This window comes from Macaca mulatta, chromosome 20, assembly GCF_049350105.2.
Source record: "Macaca mulatta isolate MMU2019108-1 chromosome 20, T2T-MMU8v2.0, whole genome shotgun sequence".
NCBI classification, from domain to species: domain Eukaryota; kingdom Metazoa; phylum Chordata; class Mammalia; order Primates; family Cercopithecidae; genus Macaca; species Macaca mulatta.
The window spans coordinates 28558535-28579982 of record NC_133425.1 but is presented as its reverse complement, the minus strand read 5'-3'; the positions used below and the strand labels follow the sequence as shown (position 1 = coordinate 28579982).

The following is a 21448-nucleotide window of genomic DNA, read 5'->3' as shown; positions in this document are numbered from 1 at the left end:
TTTGCTTTCCACACAGACCCCAGGCAGCTCCATGCTCACATCTTCCCGCAAGGCTCAGCAGCCAGAGTTCAGTGGAGACCTCATGTGACTGCACAGGCTCGGCCTGTAGCCAGAGGCCTAGAAGGCTGGGACTGGCCCAGGAGGTCAGGGCTTTTCCCCACCCCTTCGAGGCTAACAGCCCCTGGACAAAGTGGCTGTTTGCAGAAGAAGGGGGAAGGCTTAAGCACCGGCTGCCCTCAAGTCATTCTATCCCCCTCCCAAGTGGGCATTAGGTTATCAGGCCAGGCTAAAAGCAGAGGGGCCACTGGGCAGGCTGGCAGCACAGGAGCCACACACCCTTCTCCAATGGGTCTGGTGGCTGTTGGATGACAGGGTCTGGAGGCAGGGACTTCTTCCAGGAACCCAGGGGAAATTAAAGGGAACCACGCCAGGGGAGGAGGTGGAGGCAGTGACTCCTCAGTTTCCTGGCCCAAAATACAGGAGGTGAGAATGGGGGACCAGATTTGATGAGGTGATTACGAACACTCCTTTATTGAGTCTTAAAAAATAAACACCTTAAATGGAGAGTGTGAAGCTGAGAAGTAGCATCCCAACAGCTTGTGTCCTCGGGAACAGCAGTCTTCTCTGAAGAAAGCTGCTTCTGTTCCACAGACACCGGGCAAGGGGTGCTATGTATGCTTTGTACATGGATCAAGGGTCCTTCCTGAGGGTGGCAGAGCTCAGTTACTCTCGCCATCACTGCTGATGATGCCACGCATATGTGACCAGTCCGGGGGTGCGGGACGGGGCCGCTCTTCGTCTGAGTCCAGGGTCCGACGGTACAGCTCCCCTGGGGGTGCTGCTTCTCCTAAAGGGTTCCAGGCTGTACGTCTGCGTGGCCGGCCTAGGGGAAAGGGGAAATGAGAGATCAGATACCCGAGAATGTCCAACCTCACCTATCTGCTCCCGGGCAGTGAGAGGAAATCCCTTACCCGAGCCACTGATGATGTTCGCAACATCCAAGGAGGCTACCTCAGCTGCCTCCTCCCTCTGCTCTTTCAGGGCCCGACACTTCTCTAGGGAAGGGGTACCTGGGGCAGAAGAAGCTGGTGATCCTCTCCTCCCCAGCAGCAAGGCCCTCTACTACAGCCCCTAGGGCACGCCGGGCCTCACCTTTCATGCCTAGGGCTTCCAGTTCTGCCCGGAGGATACTTAGGCGCTCCTTGTGTGAGCAACAGGAGCCCAACAGCTTCTTGTAGTTTCGATGGGCACCACAGGCCCGAATGTAGCGCTTTAGCCTCATCACAGCTGGGTGGTCCTCTCCACGGCGATCTGAGCCAGCCTAGCAAGGAAAGACAGCAGCTGAAGGCGAAGCCTGCTGGGCCTGAGGCAGGGTCTCCCTCTTACCTAATGGTGGCCTCCCACCCCGCCTCACCCTCACCTTCCCTCCTTTGGCCTCTGGACTTCCGTCTGAGGAGGAAGAGGAGCTCCGTGTCCTGCCTTTCCTGGAGCTCTTCTTGGAAGAGCGGTTCTTCCTCTCCCCCTGGGGGCCGCCCCCTGCCTCGATGTCACTCACTTCCCTCTCCAAGTCACTCTCCTCACCACTGGTGCTGCGCAGTGTGGCCGTCTTTCTAGAGCCTTTAGCTGTGGGTTCCCCCTTCCCACTGTCTTCCTCATCCTCGCTGCTTCCACTCAACCCCTTCCCATCCTTAAGCTGGGTCCTGTCCTTGCTCCTCTTCTGCACTGGGGGTTCTCCATCTCTCCCACTGTCATCCCCACTGCCTGCTGCCTCTTTCTGCTCTTCCTCGATGTCTGAGTCTCCCATGAGCCTCTCTGCCTGGCTTTTCGGCTTACAGCTCCTCTCCTCCCTAGCTGACTTTCTCCCGCCATTGCTCCTGGCTCTGGGTTTCCAATCCTCCTTTTCCTTCTCCCCTTCTTTCTCTTCCTCCCCTCTGTGCTCTTTCTTCCCAGCTAGGATCTCCTCCTCTTCTTCACTCAGCTGTTCACTTTCCTTCAGGCTTTTAGTTCCTTTATTTCCCTCCACCTTCTTTGCTGTCCTCTGAACGGGTTCTTCCTCGCTCTCCTCGCTTTCTTCCCTGGCCTGCTTCCTACTGACTGAGGCGTTGCCTGGTGCCTGCTTCTTTGCCACAGGTTTCTTCCTCTTGTCCCCCTTTTCCTCCTCCTCACTGCTCTCCTCTCCCCTCTGTGCAGGCAGGTCCCTCTGCAGTTCCTCATCACTGCTCTCCTCAACTGCCTTCTTTGAGGCTCGCCTTGGATTCTCCTCCTTGGCTGGGCTGACTTCTGCTGCCACCCCATTCTTTGCTGGGGGTCCAAAGTAGTCTGGGCTGGAGGCTTCAGAGCCGGACTCTGGAATATGGAGAGGAGAGAGGGTTGAGACAGGCTCCTCCTGTCCCTTCTCCCTTCACTTCGGATAGGTTGTCTCGAGCCCTGCCCTGACAGTTGGAGGGGCAGCAGGAAACAGCTATCTGTCTTCGCTGTTCCCGGTTCCTGACTCACTGGCCTCGCTCCCTCATTTAACGCCTGGGGACATAAGAGATGCACAGTGAACGCTTCTTGAGTGAACCAACGATGCAGAAGTCCCCCATAGCAGGTAGGAAGCACTAACCCGACTCTGAATTGAAGCGGAACCTTTTTCTCTCCGGGTCGCTACAAGGGGTGGGAGGCCTCTTGCCCTTCTTGGTAAGGTCCAGTTTGTCCTCCCTGGAAGCGGCTTCATCCACCTGTGTGTGCGCCAAGAGGGCGAACTATGCACCAAGGCGGCGTTCACCGCGCCCCGTCAGCCCCTCCTCCTCGGCAGCAAGCCCCGCCTCCGCCTCCCGCGGCCCAGGCTCCGGCCCGGCACACCTGCATCTTCAGCAGCTCCTCCTCCACCAGCCGCTTCAGTGCCTGCTTCTCCTCTGGCTCCAGGTGGTCGCGGCCCGAGTGAGCCAGGTACCTCCGCCGCACGATGGAATGCGTGAGCGTGCTGCGGGGACAGGGTGTCAGGACGGAGTCCCGTCCCACCCGCGCCCTTTCCAACCCCATCTCCAACTCCCTGGGCACCTGAGGTCCGGGCGGCCTCGGAAGAAGCTACGGGTGAACTCCTGCATCTCCTTCTCCCGCGCCATTTTGCTCAACCCGGGATTGGCGGCTCCCGCCTTTTTTTCTTCTCGGCCTCCGTCAGCGCGTTTGACAGCGGTTCGCGCACGCGCAGTGCTGCGGCACCGTGGGGCTAAGGACCGTTGGCCCTTGGCCGCGGACCGCGTGGGCCGATAACTTTGCCAGACGAGACTTGTTTTCCTTGGGCAGTTGGAGGGTCTCGCGGATCCTACCCTTTCTTGGAACGAATCATTTTTAAATTTCTCGTTAGAAACCGATTCGGCGCCGGCAACCGTTGGGTGAAACGTAATCAGCCCGCGACTCTGCCTTCCTTCGTGGTCACGGGCACCAGCTAGGCCGCTATTATTTCGCAAGGCAGAAGAGAAGAGGCATCCTCGCGAGGAGACGAGGAACCTCGGGGGAAAATCCTTTTGTGGCTTCAAGTGTCTAAGCACATTAGAGTCAGGAACGGCGCCCTCCAGCGTCCGCCATTTTTGTGGCGTCACCGCGTCACTGCTGCGCCATCCCCAGACGCAGCCACTCGCCACCGCGCTCCTTTCCCAGTATTCCTCGGCAGGGCGGCCCGTGCGGTGACACCGCCTGGGCGCCCGGTACGCCGGGAGTTGTAGTCCCGGTGGCACAGCCTTGCAGAGTCTCCGGAAGTGGAGGCGTGAGCGACGGGGTAGCGCCTGCTTGGGGTAGCGGGACTGCAGAAGCTGGGCGCCACTGCCGGGCCGGTCATGAACGGGCCGGCGGACGGTGAAGTGGACTACAAAAAGAAATACCGGAATCTGAAACGGAAGCTCAAGTTCCTCATCTACGTGAGTGCTGCCGCGGGAAGGCTGTAGAGGGGGGAGGCCTGGCGCGGACAAAATCTCAGTTTACTCAGGTGTAAAGTGGGTGGGGCGAGCGGCTGCCGGTTCCGGGGCCCTTCACGGAGGACCGTTGGCCCAGCGCACCCCTTGCCCGTGATACAGGAGCACGAGTGCTTCCAGGAGGAGCTGAGGAAAGCGCAAAGGAAATTACTGAAGGTGTCCCGGGACAAGAGGTGATGCACGTTGCAGGGGCGGAGGGCGATGTGGTTCCTAGGCAGTCTACATTGGGACCCCATCCCCGAGTAGGGCCACAAGTGCATGGGCTCTTTCAAGGATCCGATGGGCCTGCTGGGAGGGTCAGGGGCCCAGGGGGACATTGCTGCGCTGGGAAATCACTGTCCGTCTCTCCTTCCCTCTCCTCAGTTTCCTCCTAGACCGACTTCTGCAGTACGAGAATGTGGATGAAGACTCTTCAGGTGAGCAAGGTCTTGAAAAATTGGTGGAGGGCGTGGTTCCTGGCACTTAGCAAGCTTCCTGGACCCCTGCCTTTTAGGCAGTGGCAGCTGATGCAGCCCCCAGTGGTCCTTAAGCCTAGTTGCTTGCCTTCCACCTGCACCGTTCTTTTATTCAGGCACTTACTGAGCACCCAATGTGTTTCAGGCATTGTGCTTGGCACAGGGGATACAGCAGAGGCAGAGCCAGGCAAAGCCCTTGGTCTCTTGTAATTTATGTTTTAGTTGGGAAGAATAATTAAATGAAGACAATACACTAGAATTTTAGGTCATAGTAAGGACTTGAAGGTAATGAAAGCAGTTATGTGGTAATGATTATAGTACAACAGGGGTTGATGAATTGTTTCTGCAATGGGCCAGATGGTAAGCTTTCTGCAACATACAATCTTTGAAGCACCTACTGAACTCTGCCTTTGTAGTAGCAGCCATGCCCCATCGGCAAATAAATAAGTAGGGCTATGTTTCTATAAAACTTTATAGGCACTGAAATTTGAATTTCATGTTATTTCCATATGAAAAATTTTTCTTTAGTTTTTTTTTTTCTTCAAACATTTAAAAGCTTAAAAGCCATTCTTGGCCGGGCACGGTGGCTCACGCCTGTAATCCCAGCACTTTGGTAGGCCGAAGTGGGTGGATCACAAGGTCAAGAGTTCAAGACCAGCCTGACCAACATGGTGAAACCCCGTCTGTACTAAAGATACAAAAATTAGCTGGGTGTGGTGGCGTGTGCCTGTAATCCCAGCTACTGGGGAGGCTGAGGCAGGAGAATCATTTGAACCCTGGAGGCAGAGGTTGCAGTGAGCCGAGATCATTGCCACTGCATTCCACAGGGCAAAACTCCATCTCAAAAAAAGAAAAAAAAAAAAAAGCCATTCTTAGCTTGCAGACAGCAGCAAGCAGGCAGCAGGCAACGTCTGAATAGAGTACTCAAGAAAGGCTTTTCACGGAGTGACGTTTGAGTTGGGACCAGATAAGAAACCAGGCTTCCATCCTGGGCAACATAGTGAGACCCCATCTCAATTTAAAAAAAAAAAAGCCATGTATAGTTGTGTATACATGTGGTCCCAGCTACTTGGGAGGCAGAACCAGGAGGATCCCTTGCCTGAAAGGTCAAGGCTGCAGTGAGTCATGATAGCACCACTGTGCTCCAGCCTGGGTGACAGAGCAAGACTGTCTCAAAAAAAAAAGAAAGAAACCCCATCCTGGCTAACATGGTGAAATCCCGTCTCTATTTAAAATACAAAAAATTAGCTGGGCGTGGTGGCGGGCGCCTGTAGTCCTAGCTACTCGGGAGGCTGAGGCAGGAGAATGGGCGTGAACCTGGGAGGCGGAGCTTGCAGTGAGCCGAGATTGCGCCACTGCACTTCAGCCTGGGCAACCCAGTGAGATTCCGTCCAAAAAAAAAGAAAAACCAACCTTGTGAAGAAGTGAGCTGGAGCTGCCCCAGCAGAATAATAAATGCAGCTACCCTGAGGTAAGAACAGGCCAGGCTTGGTTGAAAAGCAGAGGGATGAAAAAGAGAGAACACTGTTTTCATCCCTTTATTTGAATATTGTCTGCAATTAACTATGTTTTCCATCATAATGGGAGCCCCACATGCATACCTACAAAACAAAGTTTAGTGAAACATTTTTAAGATCACTGTATCCAATTCATCCTGATACTTTTTCGATTGCTTTTTTTCCCTTCCTTTAGTGCTGGTTGCACACCAGTAAATTGATTTCATGACTCACTAATGGATTGAGACCCACAGTTTGAAAAAACCCTAAGGTGGGCATTTGTGGGCCTCTTCCTGGGTGGGGCCCTCATAAGCCATGTCATGTAGAATCACCTCTCTCCAAGGTGACTTTAAACATTGGTCTGAGGCAGGGATCGGCATGTAGCAGCCAGCCACGTTTTGGGACGTAGTGTTTTGTCAGAACGCATGATACCCATTTGCTTGCTATTATAGGAGGATTGTAGATAAGGTTAGGGAATAGGCAGGGGCTCACTCAGGTAGGTCATAGTAGGAGGTTTGGCTTTTATTGCAGCCTCTCATCCCCTGCCTCTTCTTTCCCTAGGGTCTTCCAGTTAACATCCTGTTTGAGGGGAATTCAGGGCAGGAGGTGGGAGAGGACCCAGCATGTTCATGGCTAGAGTGGGTTGCATCTGAGGAGCAAAGGCCAGCAATATGAGCCCCACTCCTGTCATGGAGGCCCACACCCTGGCCAGGGAGACACATGCAAATGACACTTTTCAGCACAGTGTGAGCGCAGCCATGATGAGTAAGAATAGAGGGTTCCAGGAGAGCCTGCAGTTAATTGGGCTTGAGGGATTCTGGAAGACTTCCCAGAGGCGGTGGTATTTGATCTGCTTCTTAAAGGGTCTCTCTGAGCAGAGACATTGGTAATGGCTTCTATAGGTGTATCAGTCATTTGTTCCATGAAAGATGGCCCTTCTAGGCAGAGGCACTGAATAGGAAATATATTTCTTTTTTGACGAAATAGGTCAGTGTGCTGTAAAGAATACAGTTACGTTAGTTGATCGGAAAGGTGTGTTGAAGCCAGATTAAGCAGCACCATGAATTCGTGCAGGTAGTGGGGGATGTCATCAAGAAGGATGTGACCAGGTCTGTTTTAGCTCACTGTGGGGTTGGGGGTGGACAGTGGATGGCAGGGTGATGTGAGACTGCTTAGCAGGTGATTTTGACATGCTGGTGGCCTGACCTGTGTTAGTTGGCGTGGGGAGCAGTGGATGAAGGGGAGGACTTCAGGGGTGGATGAACAGGACCCTGGTTATGGGGTGTGGGGCAGAGGCAGGAGCTGAAGACAGCTCAGCTCAGAGGCAAGGAACCAGTGGCATCAAATAGCCAAGGAGTCAGAGTCTCAGCCTCACACCTTACTTTCTGAGCCTCGGTGACCTCATGTGACAAGTGGAGGTGCTGCCCTTCCCATCCTTCCTTGGATCTGATGGCAAGGAGAGGTGGTGAGTGGGAAGGAGCCCGGCACGCTGGCCATGCGTGGCAGGTGTGTTACGGAGGAATCAGAGCGGGAGGGGCGCTGGGGAGGCTGGAGAGGCTGTGGACCTCCCTGAGACAGCTCAGGTGTGTGGTGCATGTGCGTGCCCACTAGCTGGTGTGTCAGAATCCCCCCCGGGAGCCCTTCTATTGGGTTTTTGGTTTGTTTTGTTTTTTTGAGGCAGGGTCTTGCTCTGTCACCCAGGCTGTTGTGCAGTGTTACAATCACAGCTCACTGCAGCCTCAATCTCCAAGCAATTCTTCTGCCTCAGCCTCCTGAGTAGCTGGGACTACAGGCACACGCCACCATGCTCGGGTAATTGCTTTTGTTTTTAATAGAGCTGAGGTCTCACTAGGTTGTCCAGGCTGCTCTTGAACTCCTGGCCTCAAGCGATCTGGCCACCTCAGCCTCTCACAGTGCTGGGATTCCGGGCATGAGCCCCTGCACCTGGTCCTCCGGTGCCCTTCTGTAGTGTGGAGGAGGTTATACCCTTCTGGGATGGACTGGGATCCCCCACCCCCACTGACCATCTGTCCCCGTCACAGACTCAGATGCCACTGCATCATCAGATAACAGCGAGACCGAGGGGACACCCAAGTTGTCTGACACACCGGCCCCTAAGAGGTGAGAAGAAGATGCATTCCTCTCGCTGGGGAGGGTCAGGTGGGGCGCCTGGGCTCCCAGCCACCTCTGACCCCGCCCTGTCCTTTCTCCAGGAAGAGAAGCCCTCCGCTGGGGGGGGCCCCCTCTCCCTCCAGCCTCTCCCTGCCTCCTTCAACAGGGTTTCCCCTTCAGGCCTCCGGGGTTCCCTCCCCATACCTGAGCTCGGTGAGTTGGGGTCAGGGGTGGGAAGTGGTGAACTAATATGCCTGGGAGTAAGGTGGGCGTCGTTTGGGCAGAAGAGCTGGGCCTCCGGGCAAGGCCTGCCCAACTTTGGGGACATCTGTCTGGGTGTGGCCCAAGTGTCCCATGGAGGGTGTGAGTGGGGGCTGCCCCCTTCTCTCTGGTATAGGAGCGGGGCCAGGCGTGACTGAGGAGAGCAAAGCCCAGGACAGCATCCTGCTGCTGCCCGGCCCTTCTGTGTTCGGGAGCCCCGGGAGCTGCACTCATCACCATCTCTTTTGTTTTTCCATCTTCCTCCTGTTTGCATTTCTTTCCCCACCCTCACCCCGGTCCACTCCGCCTCCCATCTCCATCCCCGCTCCCGCCCGCAGCTGGCCTCCCCCCGCTACCCCCCATTCCCTTCTGACTACCTGGCCCTGCAGCTGCCCGAGCCCAGCCCCCTGAGGCCCAAGCGGGAGAAACGGCCCCGCCTGCCCCGGAAACTCAAGGTACCCTGACGTGGGGGCGCTAGGGAGGGGCAGGACGGCAGGAGGAGAGCCACCTGAGGGAGGCTCAAGGCGGGGGCCTGTCAGAGAATCATGAACGATTAATTTGGGGACCCAGTCAGCACTTAGCACTGAGGGGTGGATCAGAGAAATCTCAGCTCACAGGCTTGTATGGAGACAAATCAGGGCAGAACCAGCCTTGGGGGACCTGGCGTGCGGATGCCAGGGGTCCCGCCCTTTCACGGCTGCAGTGTAGTGGGGCCAGGCTCATTTTCCCAGGGTGGGGCGTGTTTTGTGATGCCAGGTAGCCCCAGACCAGGGAAGGATTACTGGATCTAGTCAAGTCAAGACTGCCTATTAGAAACCACGTAGCCTTCAGCAAGTCTCTGTTACCCTCTAGGCTTCCTAGGCTTGGCACCTATAGTGCTAGTGGTCCTACTCGATATGACCAGCAAGCGCCCCTGGAGCACCTCCTGTTACACGGCAGTGCACAAAGCAGACCAGTGCCTGCCCTCACAGAGCTCACATTCTAGCAAGATACGCAGAAAACATACTAGAAAAATAGGTACTTGTGGAGAAGAACAGAGTGAGGTCCAGAGCATGGGGACGCCGGGGGGACGAGGCTGACACTTAGGGCCCAGCAGTCGGGCATGTTCTTTGCGCAGAGACATACAGGAAGTGGCAGCAAACCGTGTGGCTCCTGGGCAGTGTTTCTGTCAGGCAGAGACCCTGGGAGGGTGTGAGCTGGGCTTGTTGGAGGGTCTGGAAGGAGTCCGTGTCGGGAAGGAAAGTAAGTGGGTCCTGGAGCAGGTCAGAGGGGAGCTCCTGAGGCGCCAGTGTGCAGGATTCACTGTGAATGAAGCCTTGGAGGAGGCAGTTCCCTGGCGGGGCACAGGTTGCAGGCATGAAGCGGGAGTGATCTAATTGCATCTTAACAAAATTGCAGACACTGGTGGTCAGAGAACAGACTAGGTGAGCGGTGGGGTGAGTTGGGATGGGAATGAGGAGGCCACCACGGTAAACCAGGCCGAGGGCAGAGGGTCCAGAGGGGGCTGCAGACCCATTTTGGAGAATGAGGGTGGGAGTTCCAGGAGGACCCCGTCTGGGCTGTGCGGGAGAGAGGCCAGGATGCCTCCAGGGCTTTAGTCTGAGCACGAGTGGAGTCTCCCTCCCTCGAGATGGGAGGGCTGTGGGAGCACAGGCTTGGAGGGAAGCTGAGTCTGGCCGCGGATGTGTCAGGTGCCACCTGGAAAGGAAGCTAGACAGCAGCCCATGAGGGGCTGCGCATTTGGAAGCTACCAGGCTAGTGGTAGATGCGAGCCTTGGGAGAGATGGGGATGGGCTGAGGGGCAAAGTGGAATGGGGACCAGCTGGGTGGCTCCCAGGGTTCTGGAGCCAGAAGCAGAATGAGAGGCCGCATTTGCGGTGGTCTAGAGTACAGGATCTGGAGCTTCAATCCCAACTCTGCCGTTTTCTCCGTGTGACCTTGGCCCTGTGAAGCTTCACCTCTGAGCCTGAGTAGCAGAGGTGACAGTACTGGCCCTGGTCCTTAGCAGGGGGATGGCGGGCAGGGTGGGCAGTGGTGCAGCACTGGGGGGCACTTAGAGGCTTTCTGGCCTGGTGCTGACTCCTGAAGCGGAGTTGTGTCTGGGAGCAAAGTTCTAGACATTCTGGAGAGAAGATTTGGGAGGGCAGCCCAGGTCCATAGCTGTCGGGGGAGGTGGGGAGAAGCCAGGAAAGGCCTCAGCGAGGAGAACGTGTGAGCCCAGGGTGAGTGGAATTGGATATTCCTGGCTGAAGCCATGGTGGGAAGGGAGCCAGGGCCACAGTGAAAGCACTCTCTGGGCCAGAGCAGGAGTGGTAAGAAATTGGCAAGAAGAACCAGGTGGGGCGGCATCATGGAAGGCCTGGACACTGGCCTGAAGTGGGAGTTTGTCTGTTACTGTCAGGGGAGCGAGGAGATGGAAGGAAGGGAGTCCAAGCAGAGAAGGGATAACTGTGAAGACAGAAGCAGGTTGGTTCTGTCAGGCCTGAGTCAGACTTGGCCGGCTTTGAATCCCAGCTCTTCCAGTACTCACCATGCGACCTCAGCGTGTCATTTCACGCTTGGAGCCACAGCTCTCTTTCTCTGTTCAGTGGCGTCCTTGTGGGGAGAATGTGAGTGAAGGGATGAAAATTGCTTGGCCCATGCCTGGCTCCTAGTAAGCCACAGAGAAACGTGAGTCGCTGCCAGTCAGGCTGAGAGGATGCCACTGAGGAAGTCCAGGCCAGGGTGGGACATGCTGCGCGCAGCAGGGAAGGAGAGGGGGTGGCCAGAGAAGGGGATGGTGCTTTCCAGTCATACACACATGTCTGCTCCCGTGTGTACATGTGGGGGCCTGGTGCAGGGCGCGGGGGTGCTGTTCAGAGTTGGACCCCCTGTCTGTTATCCATCCTACCAGTCTCCTATACCCTGAGGCCTGACCCACCCTGGCCCTCACGCCACCCCAGCAGCGGAGATGAGGGTGAGGGCTCCTTAGGAAGCAGAGAGGAGGCCACAGGGCCAAATGTGACACTCAGAAGGGCCACTGGAGACCGCGCATGGCGTTTCCTGCCAGCCCACCCAGCATCTAGCCCAGGGCCAGACTGGACACTGCCACTGCCCCGCAGGACCCAGCGGGCCTGTGCCTCAGGACCTCCATGTCCACACCAGGTTCAGCCTCCTTCGCTGGCATGTGACCTGTCTCCGCTGCCCAGTGTCCTGAGGCTGGGAGGGCATTAAACCACCTGGCACACAGCCCGTGCCCAGTTTGTGCCCACAGACAAAGCATGGGGACTGCGGAGGAGACCCACAGAGCTCTCTGTGGGTCTTGTGAGGACCTGGGAGGGTTTGTGAGGACCTGGCAGCTGGGGGTGCTGAAGGGTTGGGCAGGGCAGAGGCCGCTTCCCAGCCTCAGAGGACGAAGCAGGACTTCTGACAAATAGAGCAGGATGCCCAGGTGGAGGGGCCGCCTGTCATCCGGCAGGCAGCACTCCCGTCCCGAGGCCCTGAGTGGCGCGGTGACGCGCTCAGGTCTGTGTTTTAGAGCGCGCGCTCTGGCTGCAGTGCGGAGGAGCTGGATCTGGGAGAGGCTGCAGGCAGGGAGTCCAGTTAGGAGGCTGGGACCGCAGCCCAGGTGAGCTGAGAGGAGGGCTGGGCCTAGGTCACGGCTGCGGGGATACCGAGGAGGGGCCCATCCAAGACATGATAGAAGCTTCTGGGGGGCAGAGAAGCCACTGGGGCTCTTGGCTCAGGCAGCCTGCAATACCCTCCACCGAACCAGTGAGTTCCGCAGAAGAGGGAGAGGAGGAGGAGGGAGAGGAAGCCAGTGGCGGCAGGTGGCACCTTCGGGGCCCAGTGGCAGGCAGGCAAGCAGTCCAGGCCGACTCCACCTCTGGCTTAACCCCTGTCTCGGGGCAGCCCAGGCACCTCCCTGGAGAGGGCAGGGCCGGGCCTTTCCCTCCCAGTTTCCTATGAGGCACCCCATCCCCTCATCTCACCTCCATCACCACCCCCAGGCACTTGCTGGTTTGAGGCTCTCGAGGGGCTGGGGGCAGGCAGGCCCTGAGTGCAGCATAGGTTGGCCTGGCTGTGCCCAGGGCCCCTTCCCCGTCCCCAGAGCTGCCCTGGGGGGCAGGGCCCGGTCTCCTGAGGCCCCAGTGCCTCCCTGACTAGTCCCCCTGTGTTTCTTCCCCTGCTGCAGATGGCGGTGGGGCCCCCTGACTGCCCTGTGGGAGGACCGCTGACCTTCCCTGGCCGGGGTTCTGGGGCTGGGGTCGGGACAGCCCTGACCCCCCTCCCACCCCCCAAGATGCCCCCCCCCACGATCCTGAGCACGGTCCCTCGGCAGATGTTCAGCGACGCAGGTAGCGGGGACGATGCCCTGGATGGGGACGATGACCTGGTGATCGACATCCCAGAGTGACCACGACATCATGCCATGCCCACCACAGCCCTGCCCGGCGCCCTCCCCGTGCCAGCACACACGAGCCCAGCTTCCTCAGAGGTGTTTATTGATGCCCAGCTGCCATGCTCCGGCCACTGACACAACCAGAAAAGGCGTAAACATGCACGGGTGTTCCCCAGGAGGGTGGCAAGGGCCCTGCCTTCAAACTCTGGTCCCCTCCAGGGGACAGTTATTTAAACGAGTGGCCGGGAGCATCTGCCCCCTGCTGGGGAGGCAGAGACCCTGCGATGGCCACCCCTTTAAAAGGGCAGCTGTACAGGGCTAGGTTTTTGCAATGAAGTTTCTGTATTAAAGGAGTGGCTCTGGGTGTGTTTTTTGTCCTTTTTTCTTTTTCTGAGGCATTCTCCTCCTCTGAACCTCCCCTAATCCGACCTCCTCCCTGTGGGGGGAGAGGGACGGGGCAGCGTGGAGAGGCAGGAGCGAGGAGCGTGGGGGCCTGGGGCCGGGCTCTGAGCACTGCCCGGGTGTGCAGAGGAGGGGGGCTTTGCATATTTGCAGGGACTAGCGAGTCAGGCAGGAGGTTTGCATATATGAATATAGAACTCCACAGCCCCTCACGAGCAGACAGACCCAGGTCACAGAGATTCACAAAAATAAGGTAGTGCAGGGTGGGGGCAGCCCACCCCGTGTAAACGTGCAACACACTCGTGCGAAGGTTGGGTACTGCACCCGGCCCGATAGGCCTGTACCAGGACACTGCTGTCCACTCAGGCTGAGGACAGAGCTCCAGCCGCGGGGGGCAGCTCGCTGGTCAGGGCGTGCCAGCGCTCCAGGGCTGCGTCTGGCTGCTGCAGGCAGTCACTCCAGTGCTTCCGAGCCTCGCCTCGGGCACCTGACCCCAGGGACACGCCACCTGGGGGAGCAAGTGGCAGGGTCAGGGCCACCTCCCTGCCACTCACCCTCCCTCAGCACCCTCAGCCAGCTCCTCCCTCACCGATGAAGTCATTGGATTTGCCAATGTCATAGTCCCAGACGGTGACTTCCAGGGTCTTGGTGGCCAGAGTGGAGAGCTCTATCTCGTAGAAAAACTCCTGAGAACAAGGCCAGCCACCCATTCGTGAGCCGGCTCCCCAGCCCCTCCTTGGCCTCCCTCTGCATCCCATCCCCACCTGGGTACCTCGTTAAATTCTGGGTTGAGAGTCTTCTTCTTCACGCATGTCTTATGCTTGGATTTCTTGTCCACATCAGGCCTCAGGTACCTAGAGGTGGGGTGGAGGGAGAGGAACTGAGGGGTCAGGGACAGGCCAGGCCCAACTCGGGCCAGGGCAGGCTCCCTGGGGAGGAGAGGGTCAGGGCAAGGGCTCACGTCTTGACGTAGGGGTCCGAGTAACCGTTGACGTCCATGGCAGCCAGATGGGCGCAGCGCAAGATGCCTACCAGCAGTCCCCGGCGCCGCGAGCTGTAGCTGAGACTCAGCAGGATGCGGCCGCGCTCCTCCAGCAGCCCCGGGCCCTGTTCCGCCTGCTCCAACTGCGGGGCACAGACGCTGGGTCAGCCTGGGCCCCTGCCGCCTCCCACCCACGTGCATCCCCATCCCTGTGAGATGCCTCACCTCCTTCAGGTAACAGGAGATGCCCCTCAGCGCCGCCGACATGGAAGAGGGGGATGCCAGCTGAGGGGGCAAACAGAAGGTTCTGGAAGCCTGGCCTCCCCAGGGCCCCCTCCCCCGGTGCCCCTGCAGCCCCCCGCACACACCGGGACCTGGCGCTCGAGGCAGATGTTAAAATGTTTCTTCTGCGAAGGCTTCAGGCGGCGGAGGGGCACACGGATCTCCCCAATAAACTCATTGTGACTCAGCTTGTCCTCATCACAGACAGCAATCCTGGTGGGGAACTGCAGCGTCAGGGCCCCTGGGGTACCTGAGCCCTGTTCTGGGGTGTAGGAAGGGCCTTGAACCAGCCCAGCTCTGCCCTACACACTACGTCTCATCTGGAAGACAGGCTGGCACTTGAGAAGGACAAGCGGATTTGCCCATTCCTCTGTCCCTCCCTGTGCAGCCAACCGGCTGTCCCTGGTCCATCAGAACATGCTCGGCCATTGTGGGAAGCCCTCAGAAATCTTGGAGCACCCTGATCACTGCCTCCATTCAGGGCCTGGGGGCAGAAGCCAAACACCACAGTGGATGTGGCCATAGACACAGGCCGTGAGAGCCTTGGACAGCCAGACGAGGACCCCATGCCTCCTCGGGAACCCTGTTCTTTTCCTGCATGCAGCAGAGAGCCAGCTCCACAGGGACTCACTAAGAAATGATTGCTCTCCGGCCACCTGTCCTCCGGCAGCCCCTGCCCTGCCTCTGCAGTGACCCACTACCAGGTTGGGCATCTGTGGCATGGAGGATGGGCAGATCCCAACCCTGCAACTTCTGAGCCACCTGTGTGACCTTGGGCAAGTCACTTGATCACCCTACGCCTCAATTCTCATCTGTAAATGGAGATGGTCAAGGGAAAGAAAGAAATGTGAAAATACTAAGCCCAGGCTGGGCCCTGGTGAGCCCTCATTTTTAGGTCTCATTCTGGTTTTGGCCTCTTGGCCTCCCCTCCATTCCACCCGCACACCCGACACCAAGGTGGCCTCCCTGCCACACGGCCCTGACCAGGGAAGGTCCCAAATGCAAATCCAAGCACAAAGGCAGAGGTCTCTCCGGAGCCTGGGTCCTACTGCCCGCCACCTGACTTGAGGGAATACTCTCCTCACATCTCCATCTCCTGGGATGACGGAGCAAGTTCCCTGTCCCTGAAGACTTCACTCCTTAAGAGATTTTAGGGGAACTCAAGGCATGGAAGGGGCAGACCAAAGCTGCAGAGGTCTGACTTCAGCCAAGGGCTCTGAGAAGGAGTCTCGGTAACCCAGGAACGCTTTTGGGAGGGGGCAGAGCTTGGACTGAGCCTCAGATGAGCGGAATTTAGGCTGGCAGGAAGGAGCTTTCCAGATAGAAAACAACAAGTTCAGGAGTTGTGGAACTGGCCAGTTGGAAGAAGGGAGTCCTCTGTTTGAGGGGCAGGAGATATTTTTGTTTTTGAGACAGAGTCTCCCTCTATCACCCAGACTGGAGTGCAGTGGTGCAATCTCGGCTCACTGCAACCTCTGTCTCTTGGGTTCAAGCGATCCTCCTGCCTCAGCCTCCCAAGTAGCTGGGATTTACAGGCGCACGCCACCATGCACAGCTAATTTTTGTATTTTTAGTACAGATGGGGTTTCACCAAGTTGGCCAGGCTGGTCTCAAACTCCTGACCTCAAGTGATCCGCCCACCTTGGCCTCCCAAAGTGCTGGGATTACAGGCGTGAGCCACCACACTTGGCTGGAAGGAGATATTGGGGGGCAGGAATGGCAGGGAAGTATTTTGGCCTGCTGCCAAAGGGGCTAGGGAGCCGCTGATGGTTCTTGAGCATCAGAGAGGTACAGACTTAATGGGACATAGATCAACCAACCAGCAGTTACAATGTCAGCTGTCCCTGAGCTGCTGCTGGACCTGGGTGGTGGGGAGGGGAGCCCTCACCTGAGCACCTTGTGCGTGATGTCATCATCCGTGATCCCACTGTACGTCAGGTCCTCATTCCACACGGGATTCAGTGTGTTCCTCTGAGTCTTCGTTTTTAGCTTATTAGCCTGGGGTGTGGGGATGAAAGGTTCTCAATACCTGTCCTCCAGCCCCACGGGCCGGAGGCACGGGCTGGGCCGAGCAGGGCGAGAGGAGGCTGTTACCTTACAGGCTCCAGGCAGCAGGTGCAGCTTGACGTAGGGGTCGGCGAGGCCATTGAAATCCATGGGCTTGAGGCCCTGGAGAGGAGGGCAGGGGAGAGGGCTGGAGGCTCCCGGCACCTTTCTCCCTCTTGTAGAGCTGGACCCTGGAGGAGCCCAGAAGGGGGTTGCAAGGGCAGGAGGAAGGAGCAGGCCTGGGAAGGGAAGGAGGAATGGGCCCCCTCTGGGGGCTGCACGCAAACCGCCCGGGCTGGGGCAGCAGGGAGTGCCCACCTTGGCCCTGAGGATGCTACAATGCAGAGTGCAGGAGGCCCGGTCATAGAGAAGGTCAAACTCCAGCATGCCCAGGGCGGCTGGAGAGAGAGGAAAGGCAGCATGGATCGGTTTGGAGACAGGTGTGTGAGAGAGGCCAGCAGGTGGGCACTGGCTGTGTGTGTGTGTCTCTCTCTCTCTTGCCAGCCGGCGAGTGTGAGTGCAAGAGGCTGAGTGGGCCCGTGCGTGTGTGCGTCTGGGTCCCTGGCTCGGCTGCAACTGGGGCTGTGTGGGTGGTGGAGTGTCTCAGCAGAAATACTGAATATTGAGCCTTGCTGAAGCTGTAATCTCCACACCGACTGCAGCTGTGGCAGCCATCCCTGCCACCTCCCCCCCCCCCCACTGCCCTCCTCCCCTACCTACATGCACAGCCAGCAGGGCCCGTTCCCCTCCCCCGGGATGGCAAGCCTGGAGACCCCCACCAGCGCATGGGGCCTCCAAGCCCCCAGACTCACTGGCATCATCCGAGTCATAGCTGTCCACTTCCGCACCATCCTCAGGCGTGGTGGCCCCAAGGAGGGCTGCAGGGGGGGCCAGAGCCAGGGGGGCCAGATGGGTGGGGGCCTCGCCGCCGCCGCCGCCCCCTTCAGGTCCGGGTCCCCGGCGAGGGAAGTAGTCAGAGATCTGGCGGATGGGCCGGATCGGCCCGGGGCACACGTTGATGGCCATGTGCTCCTGGATGTTGATGGTCATGCGGTCGCCCCTGCGGCCCCTCATGCAGCACCCCTGGCTGGGAGAGGGCATGTGAGCCAATGAGCCCATCATACCTAGCCACTCTGGCTGAGGGCCAGGCGACAGCCTCCTCGGTCTGCAGGGCCCTCACTAGCCTCCCTTCCTAGGTGTCGAGGGAGAGGGTGGCCTGTGCCAGTTGGTGGCAGGCAGGAGGCCTGGGCCCTGCAGACCCCACGCTGGCTCCACAGGGGCTGGGCTGCCAACCCACTCCCCGCAGAAGTCGAAGTTGCACCACCCTGTCCTCACCCACCCACCTCCAGGTTGTCCCTGTATCATCTTGCCAGCTCCTTCCTCTCCTCCAGGGCTCCCCTCTGCTCTGCTCCTGAGCCTGCCTGTTCCCCAAGGGACCCTGCAGGGCCCCGCCTCTGTTTCTCGGAGGCTCTGTCCTCCTCTGCACCAGGCGCTGGTCTAGTCAAGGTGTCACCCACCCCTCTAGGCTCCCACTGCCCACTGTCCCTTCATTCAGCCCCAGGACCTGTCTGCCTGCCTGGTTCCCCCGCTCGCTCACCACAGCCCCCGGTGGAGACCCCAGCCTCAGATGCCACCCCTGGCTCCCCAGGGGAGCCAGAAATTGCAGCCGCAGGAGAGCCGAACACCCCCGTAGCGCACACAGGCTGGCACTCTCCCCAGCACCCTCACGCCCCCAGCCTGCCCAGCCCCCTGCACCTGCCTCTGCCTCCAACAGGTGCCCAGGCAATGGGGGGACGGCGGGTGCAGGCTGGGCGGCGGCGGCCGGCGAGGAGAGCGCGGAGTCCGGCTGTGCGAGCCGAGAGGGAGGGAGCGCCGAGAAAGTGCGGGGAGGAGGGGGTGAGCGAGGTGGAGGCGAGGATGCAGCCGGCGCCGGCAGCGTGGGGGGGAGGGGGGGGCGGGGAGGGGCGCCGGGGCTGGGGAGGGGGCGGGATCTCGGACTCCCACCCGGGGCCCGCTCGGGAGCGCACGCGAGCGCACACACAGACACGTGTGCCCGCGCGCGCACACTTACGCAGGGGCACGCGGGCCGGAAAACACTCGTGTGCACACATCCAGCCGGGCACCCCTGCGCGCACACGCCCGTGCCCACGTGTGTACGCTCACACCCTTGCACACCCCCAGGCGCGCGCTGGCACACTTACCCGGAGAACTTCGCACGCACACGCACTCGCAAACACGCGGGCTCCCTGCGCCACCAGCAAGCAGCCGCCAGAATTGCCGGGTGTTCCCCAAGTACTCCTGGGAGACCCGGGCCCCCGCCCCCGCCAGCGCGTGTGGCCACTACTCCTCCTTCCCTCCCGGGTCCCCAGGGCCGGACCACCAGCCTCGTTGTCATGGCGACGCCAGCTCATCTCCCCCGAACCTCGCGCGTCTTCACGCCCCTCCCCCGCAGGGAGCTGGGGCCTCCGTCCTCCCCTCCCCATGTCTGTAGGGACCCAGAGGCGGACAGGAGCAGGGGGTCTGATCCGCCTGCTGTCGCCGGCCGGGGATCTCGGGGTCCCCCGAGCCAGGCTGGGGAGCCTCACGATCTGAGGGAGGAGGCAGAGGTCTGACGCTGCGGCTTCCCGCACACCTCCTCCCTTTGGCCATTCAGGCCTCTCTCCTTGTGGCCCAACCCAAGTCCCAGGGGCCCGTGTCCCCTGACCAGGGATGGCATCTCCTTTAGGAACCACCCTCCCTCACCTTTCCCCCTGCCGTCTCCAGTTCTGCCCCGCAGGTGGGAAGGGGCGTCGGGGCTTAGCTCTGAAGGCCCCCGAGCCCTGCGTTCGTTCCCCATGTGCTGCCATTTCTCACCCAAACCCTGCCACCCCCAAGCCGCCCCCCTGCCCTGCCCTGCGCCTACCACGAAGTGTCAGTCCACCCCTGGCCTTCGGTCTTCACTCACCTGTGACCCAAACTTACCATCCCGAAAACACGAAAGGGCTTATCACCCCCGCTGCCCACCACTGACTCACCCAACCGTTTCCTGCAGTTCCCGGGACACACCTAGACGGCTCAGTCCTAAGGATCTTGGCTCACATGCGCTCCTCTACCTGGGACCGGCGTTTCCTTAGGGAGTCACCCTGGGTCCCCTCTTCCTAGGAACCTTCCTGGGGCATCCCACACTGCCCCTCAGCTCCAGCGCCGTCAGGACTCCGCTCAGCACCGTTTCGCCAGTGCCTCCCCCACCAGCAGGGAGTTCCACTGGAGCGGCTGATTCATCTGGGAGTTCCTAGTGTCCCAAACTGGGCCTGGCACGAAGTTGGCATCTCTAAGTGCTGTTATTTAAAAGAGAAATATGGTTGCACGACAAAGTGAACATACCGAACACCACCTAATCTTACCCTTAAAAATGGTAAAGATGGTACATATCGATGTGTGTATTTCACTGCAATTTTTTTTTTTTTTAAGTCAGAGAAATGGAGTCCAGCCTGGTGGCAGATGCCTGTAATCCCAGCTACTCCAGGGACTGCCGCCAGAGGATCGCTTGAGTGAAGCCAGACTGGGCAACACGGTGAGACACAGTCTCTTAAAAATAAAATAATAATAATAAAATAAAAAGTAAGAGAAATGTAAAGTCAACAACACTGAGGGGGTGAGGCACACACCTATAATCCCAACGCTTTGGGAGGCCGAGGCGGGTGGATCACCTGAGGTCAGGAGTTTGAGACCAGCCTGGCCAACATGGTGAAACCCCATCTCTGCTAAAAATACAAAAAATTAGCCGAGCTTGGTGGCATGTGCCTTGGGAGACTGAGGCAGGAAGATCACTTGAACCCGGGAGGTGGAGGTTCCAGTGAGCTGAGATCATACCACTGTACTCCAACCTGGGCTATAAGAGCAAAACTCAGTCTCAAAACAAACAAAAAACCCTGAGAAATCACTTATTACCCATAAAATGGGCAAAATCAAAGTGTCTGGGCCGGTGGTGGTGGCTCACACCTGTAATCCCAGCACTTTGGGAGGCTGAGGTGGGCTGATCCCTTGAGCTCAGAAGTTCAAGACCAGCCTGGGCAACATGGTGAGGCCCTGTCTCTAAAAAAAAAAAAAAAAAAAAAAAAAAAAAAAAAGCCAGGCATAGTGGTGTGTGCCTGTGGTCCCAGCTACTGAAGAGGCTGAGGTGGGAGGATCTCTCTCTTTTTTTTTTTTTTTTTTTTTTGAGATGGAGTCTTGCTCTGTCACCCAGGCTGGAGTGCAGTGGCATGATCTCGGCTCACTGCAAGCTCCACCTCCTGGGTTCACACCATTCTCCTGCCTCAGCCTCCCAAGTAGCTGAGACTACAGGTGCCCACCACCATGCCCAGCTAATTTTTTTGTATTTTTAGTAGAGATGCAGTTTCACCTTGTTAGCCAGGATGGTCTTGATCTCCTCCTGACCTCGTGATGGTGGGAGGATCTCTTGAGCCCAGGAGGTCAAGTCTGTAGTAAGATACAATCACTCCACTGCACTCCAGCCTGGGTAACAGTGAGACCCTGTCTCAAAAAAAAAAAAAAAAAGTGTGTATATATATATATATATATATACACACACACATATCCTTAGACCCAGAAATTCCACTTTTAGAATTTTATCTTATAGATATGCTGACCCATGAGCCAAATAATAGAAGTTCAAATTCTTTTTTTTTTTTTTGAGACAGAGTTTCGCCCTTGTTGCCCAGGCTGGAGTGCAAAGGCGCAATCTTGGCTCACCGCAACCTCCACCTCCCGGGTTCAAGCAATTCTCCTACCTCAGCTTCCCAAGTAGCTGGGATTACAGGGGCGCGCGCCACCATACCTGGCTAAATTTTTGTATTTTTAGTAGACACAGCATTTCACCATCTTAGCCACACTTGTCTTGAACTCCTGACCTCATGATCCGTCTGCTTCAGCCTCCCAAAGTCCTGGGATTACAGCCGTGAGCCACCGCGCCCTGCCACGAAGTTCAAGATTCTTAAATGTAACATGTTCCAGAAGATTGGAAACAACTGAGATACCCAGAAGTAGGGGACCAGTTAAATCAGTCATGATGTAATTCCATACAGTGAAATAGTGTGCAG

General features: G+C 58.0%; 3 protein-coding genes across 24 annotated transcripts; 1 reads left to right on the top strand and 2 right to left on the bottom strand.

Moving 5' to 3' along the window:
* Positions 1 to 502: 502 nt before the first annotated feature.
* Positions 503 to 3593, bottom strand: HIRIP3 (HIRA interacting protein 3). Of its 5 annotated transcripts, none has more exons than XM_077985796.1 (7): positions 3043 to 3593; positions 2845 to 2965; positions 2606 to 2744; positions 1421 to 2346; positions 1153 to 1321; positions 972 to 1070; positions 503 to 883 (listed from the first exon to the last, which is right to left on the bottom strand). In XM_077985796.1, the coding sequence occupies exons 1-7, from the start codon at positions 3105 to 3107 to the stop codon at positions 720 to 722; spliced, it is 1683 nt and encodes a 560-aa protein (XP_077841922.1). In that variant the 5' UTR covers positions 3108 to 3593; the 3' UTR covers positions 503 to 719. The 5 variants fall into 5 exon arrangements, with proteins under 5 accessions (XP_077841922.1, XP_001107024.2, XP_077841923.1 ...); XM_001107024.5 differs by having other exon boundaries at positions 2606 to 2720; XM_077985797.1 differs by lacking the exon at positions 972 to 1070.
* Positions 3594 to 3717: 124 nt separating this feature from the next.
* Positions 3718 to 13180, top strand: INO80E (INO80 complex subunit E). 7 transcript variants are annotated; one of them, XM_077983817.1, is made up of 9 exons: positions 3718 to 3899; positions 4056 to 4126; positions 4317 to 4369; positions 7606 to 7716; positions 7947 to 8025; positions 8118 to 8229; positions 8616 to 8732; positions 12452 to 12614; positions 12702 to 13008. In XM_077983817.1, the coding sequence occupies exons 1-9, from the start codon at positions 3819 to 3821 to the stop codon at positions 12791 to 12793; spliced, it is 879 nt and encodes a 292-aa protein (XP_077839943.1). In that variant the 5' UTR covers positions 3718 to 3818; the 3' UTR covers positions 12794 to 13008.
* DOC2A (double C2 domain alpha) lies at positions 12745 to 20882 on the bottom strand. Of its 12 annotated transcripts, none has more exons than XM_077985831.1 (12): positions 20752 to 20882; positions 18130 to 18216; positions 17183 to 17457; positions 16689 to 16768; positions 16419 to 16493; positions 16213 to 16322; positions 14411 to 14537; positions 14268 to 14327; positions 14022 to 14185; positions 13833 to 13914; positions 13650 to 13746; positions 12745 to 13568 (listed from the first exon to the last, which is right to left on the bottom strand). In XM_077985831.1, exons 3-12 carry the CDS (start codon positions 17442 to 17444, stop codon positions 13423 to 13425), a joined length of 1203 nt encoding a protein of 400 aa, XP_077841957.1. In that variant the 5' UTR covers positions 17445 to 17457; positions 18130 to 18216; positions 20752 to 20882; the 3' UTR covers positions 12745 to 13422. The 12 variants fall into 12 exon arrangements, with proteins under 12 accessions (XP_077841957.1, XP_077841955.1, XP_077841958.1 ...); XM_077985829.1 differs by lacking the exon at positions 20752 to 20882 and adding an exon at positions 19416 to 19615 and having other exon boundaries at positions 17183 to 17453; positions 18126 to 18216; XM_077985832.1 differs by lacking the exon at positions 20752 to 20882 and adding an exon at positions 19463 to 19602 and having other exon boundaries at positions 17183 to 17453; positions 18126 to 18216.
* Between the last annotated feature and the right edge of the window lie 566 nt (positions 20883 to 21448).

What these genes read in the sequence shown, in the direction of transcription:
- HIRIP3 (XM_077985796.1), bottom strand. Translation starts at nt 3,107, where the DNA reads ATGGCGCGGGAGAAGGAGATGCAGGAGTTCACCCGTAGCTTCTTCCGA. An exon ending in GGAAGCCCTAGGCATGAAAG is followed by an intron (nt 1,071 to 1,152) that starts GTGAGGCCCGGC and finishes CTTCTGCCCCAG; the next exon opens with GTACCCCTTCCCTAGAGAAG. An exon ending in GAACATCATCAGTGGCTCGG is followed by an intron (nt 884 to 971) that starts GTAAGGGATTTC and finishes CCTTTCCCCTAG; the next exon opens with GCCGGCCACGCAGACGTACA.
- INO80E (XM_077983817.1), top strand. Translation starts at nt 3,819, where the DNA reads ATGAACGGGCCGGCGGACGGTGAAGTGGACTACAAAAAGAAATACCGG. An exon ending in GACACACCGGCCCCTAAGAG is followed by an intron (nt 8,026 to 8,117) that starts GTGAGAAGAAGA and finishes TCCTTTCTCCAG; the next exon opens with GAAGAGAAGCCCTCCGCTGG. An exon ending in GCCTGCCCCGGAAACTCAAG is followed by an intron (nt 8,733 to 12,451) that starts GTACCCTGACGT and finishes CCCCTGCTGCAG; the next exon opens with ATGGCGGTGGGGCCCCCTGA.
- DOC2A (XM_077985828.1), bottom strand. Translation starts at nt 18,765, where the DNA reads ATGACAACGAGGCTGGTGGTCCGGCCCTGGGGACCCGGGAGGGAAGGA. An exon ending in GTAGCATCCTCAGGGCCAAG is followed by an intron (nt 16,494 to 16,688) that starts GTGGGCACTCCC and finishes CCTCCTCTCCAG; the next exon opens with GGCCTCAAGCCCATGGATTT. An exon ending in TCTCCTGTTACCTGAAGGAG is followed by an intron (nt 14,186 to 14,267) that starts GTGAGGCATCTC and finishes TGTGCCCCGCAG; the next exon opens with TTGGAGCAGGCGGAACAGGG.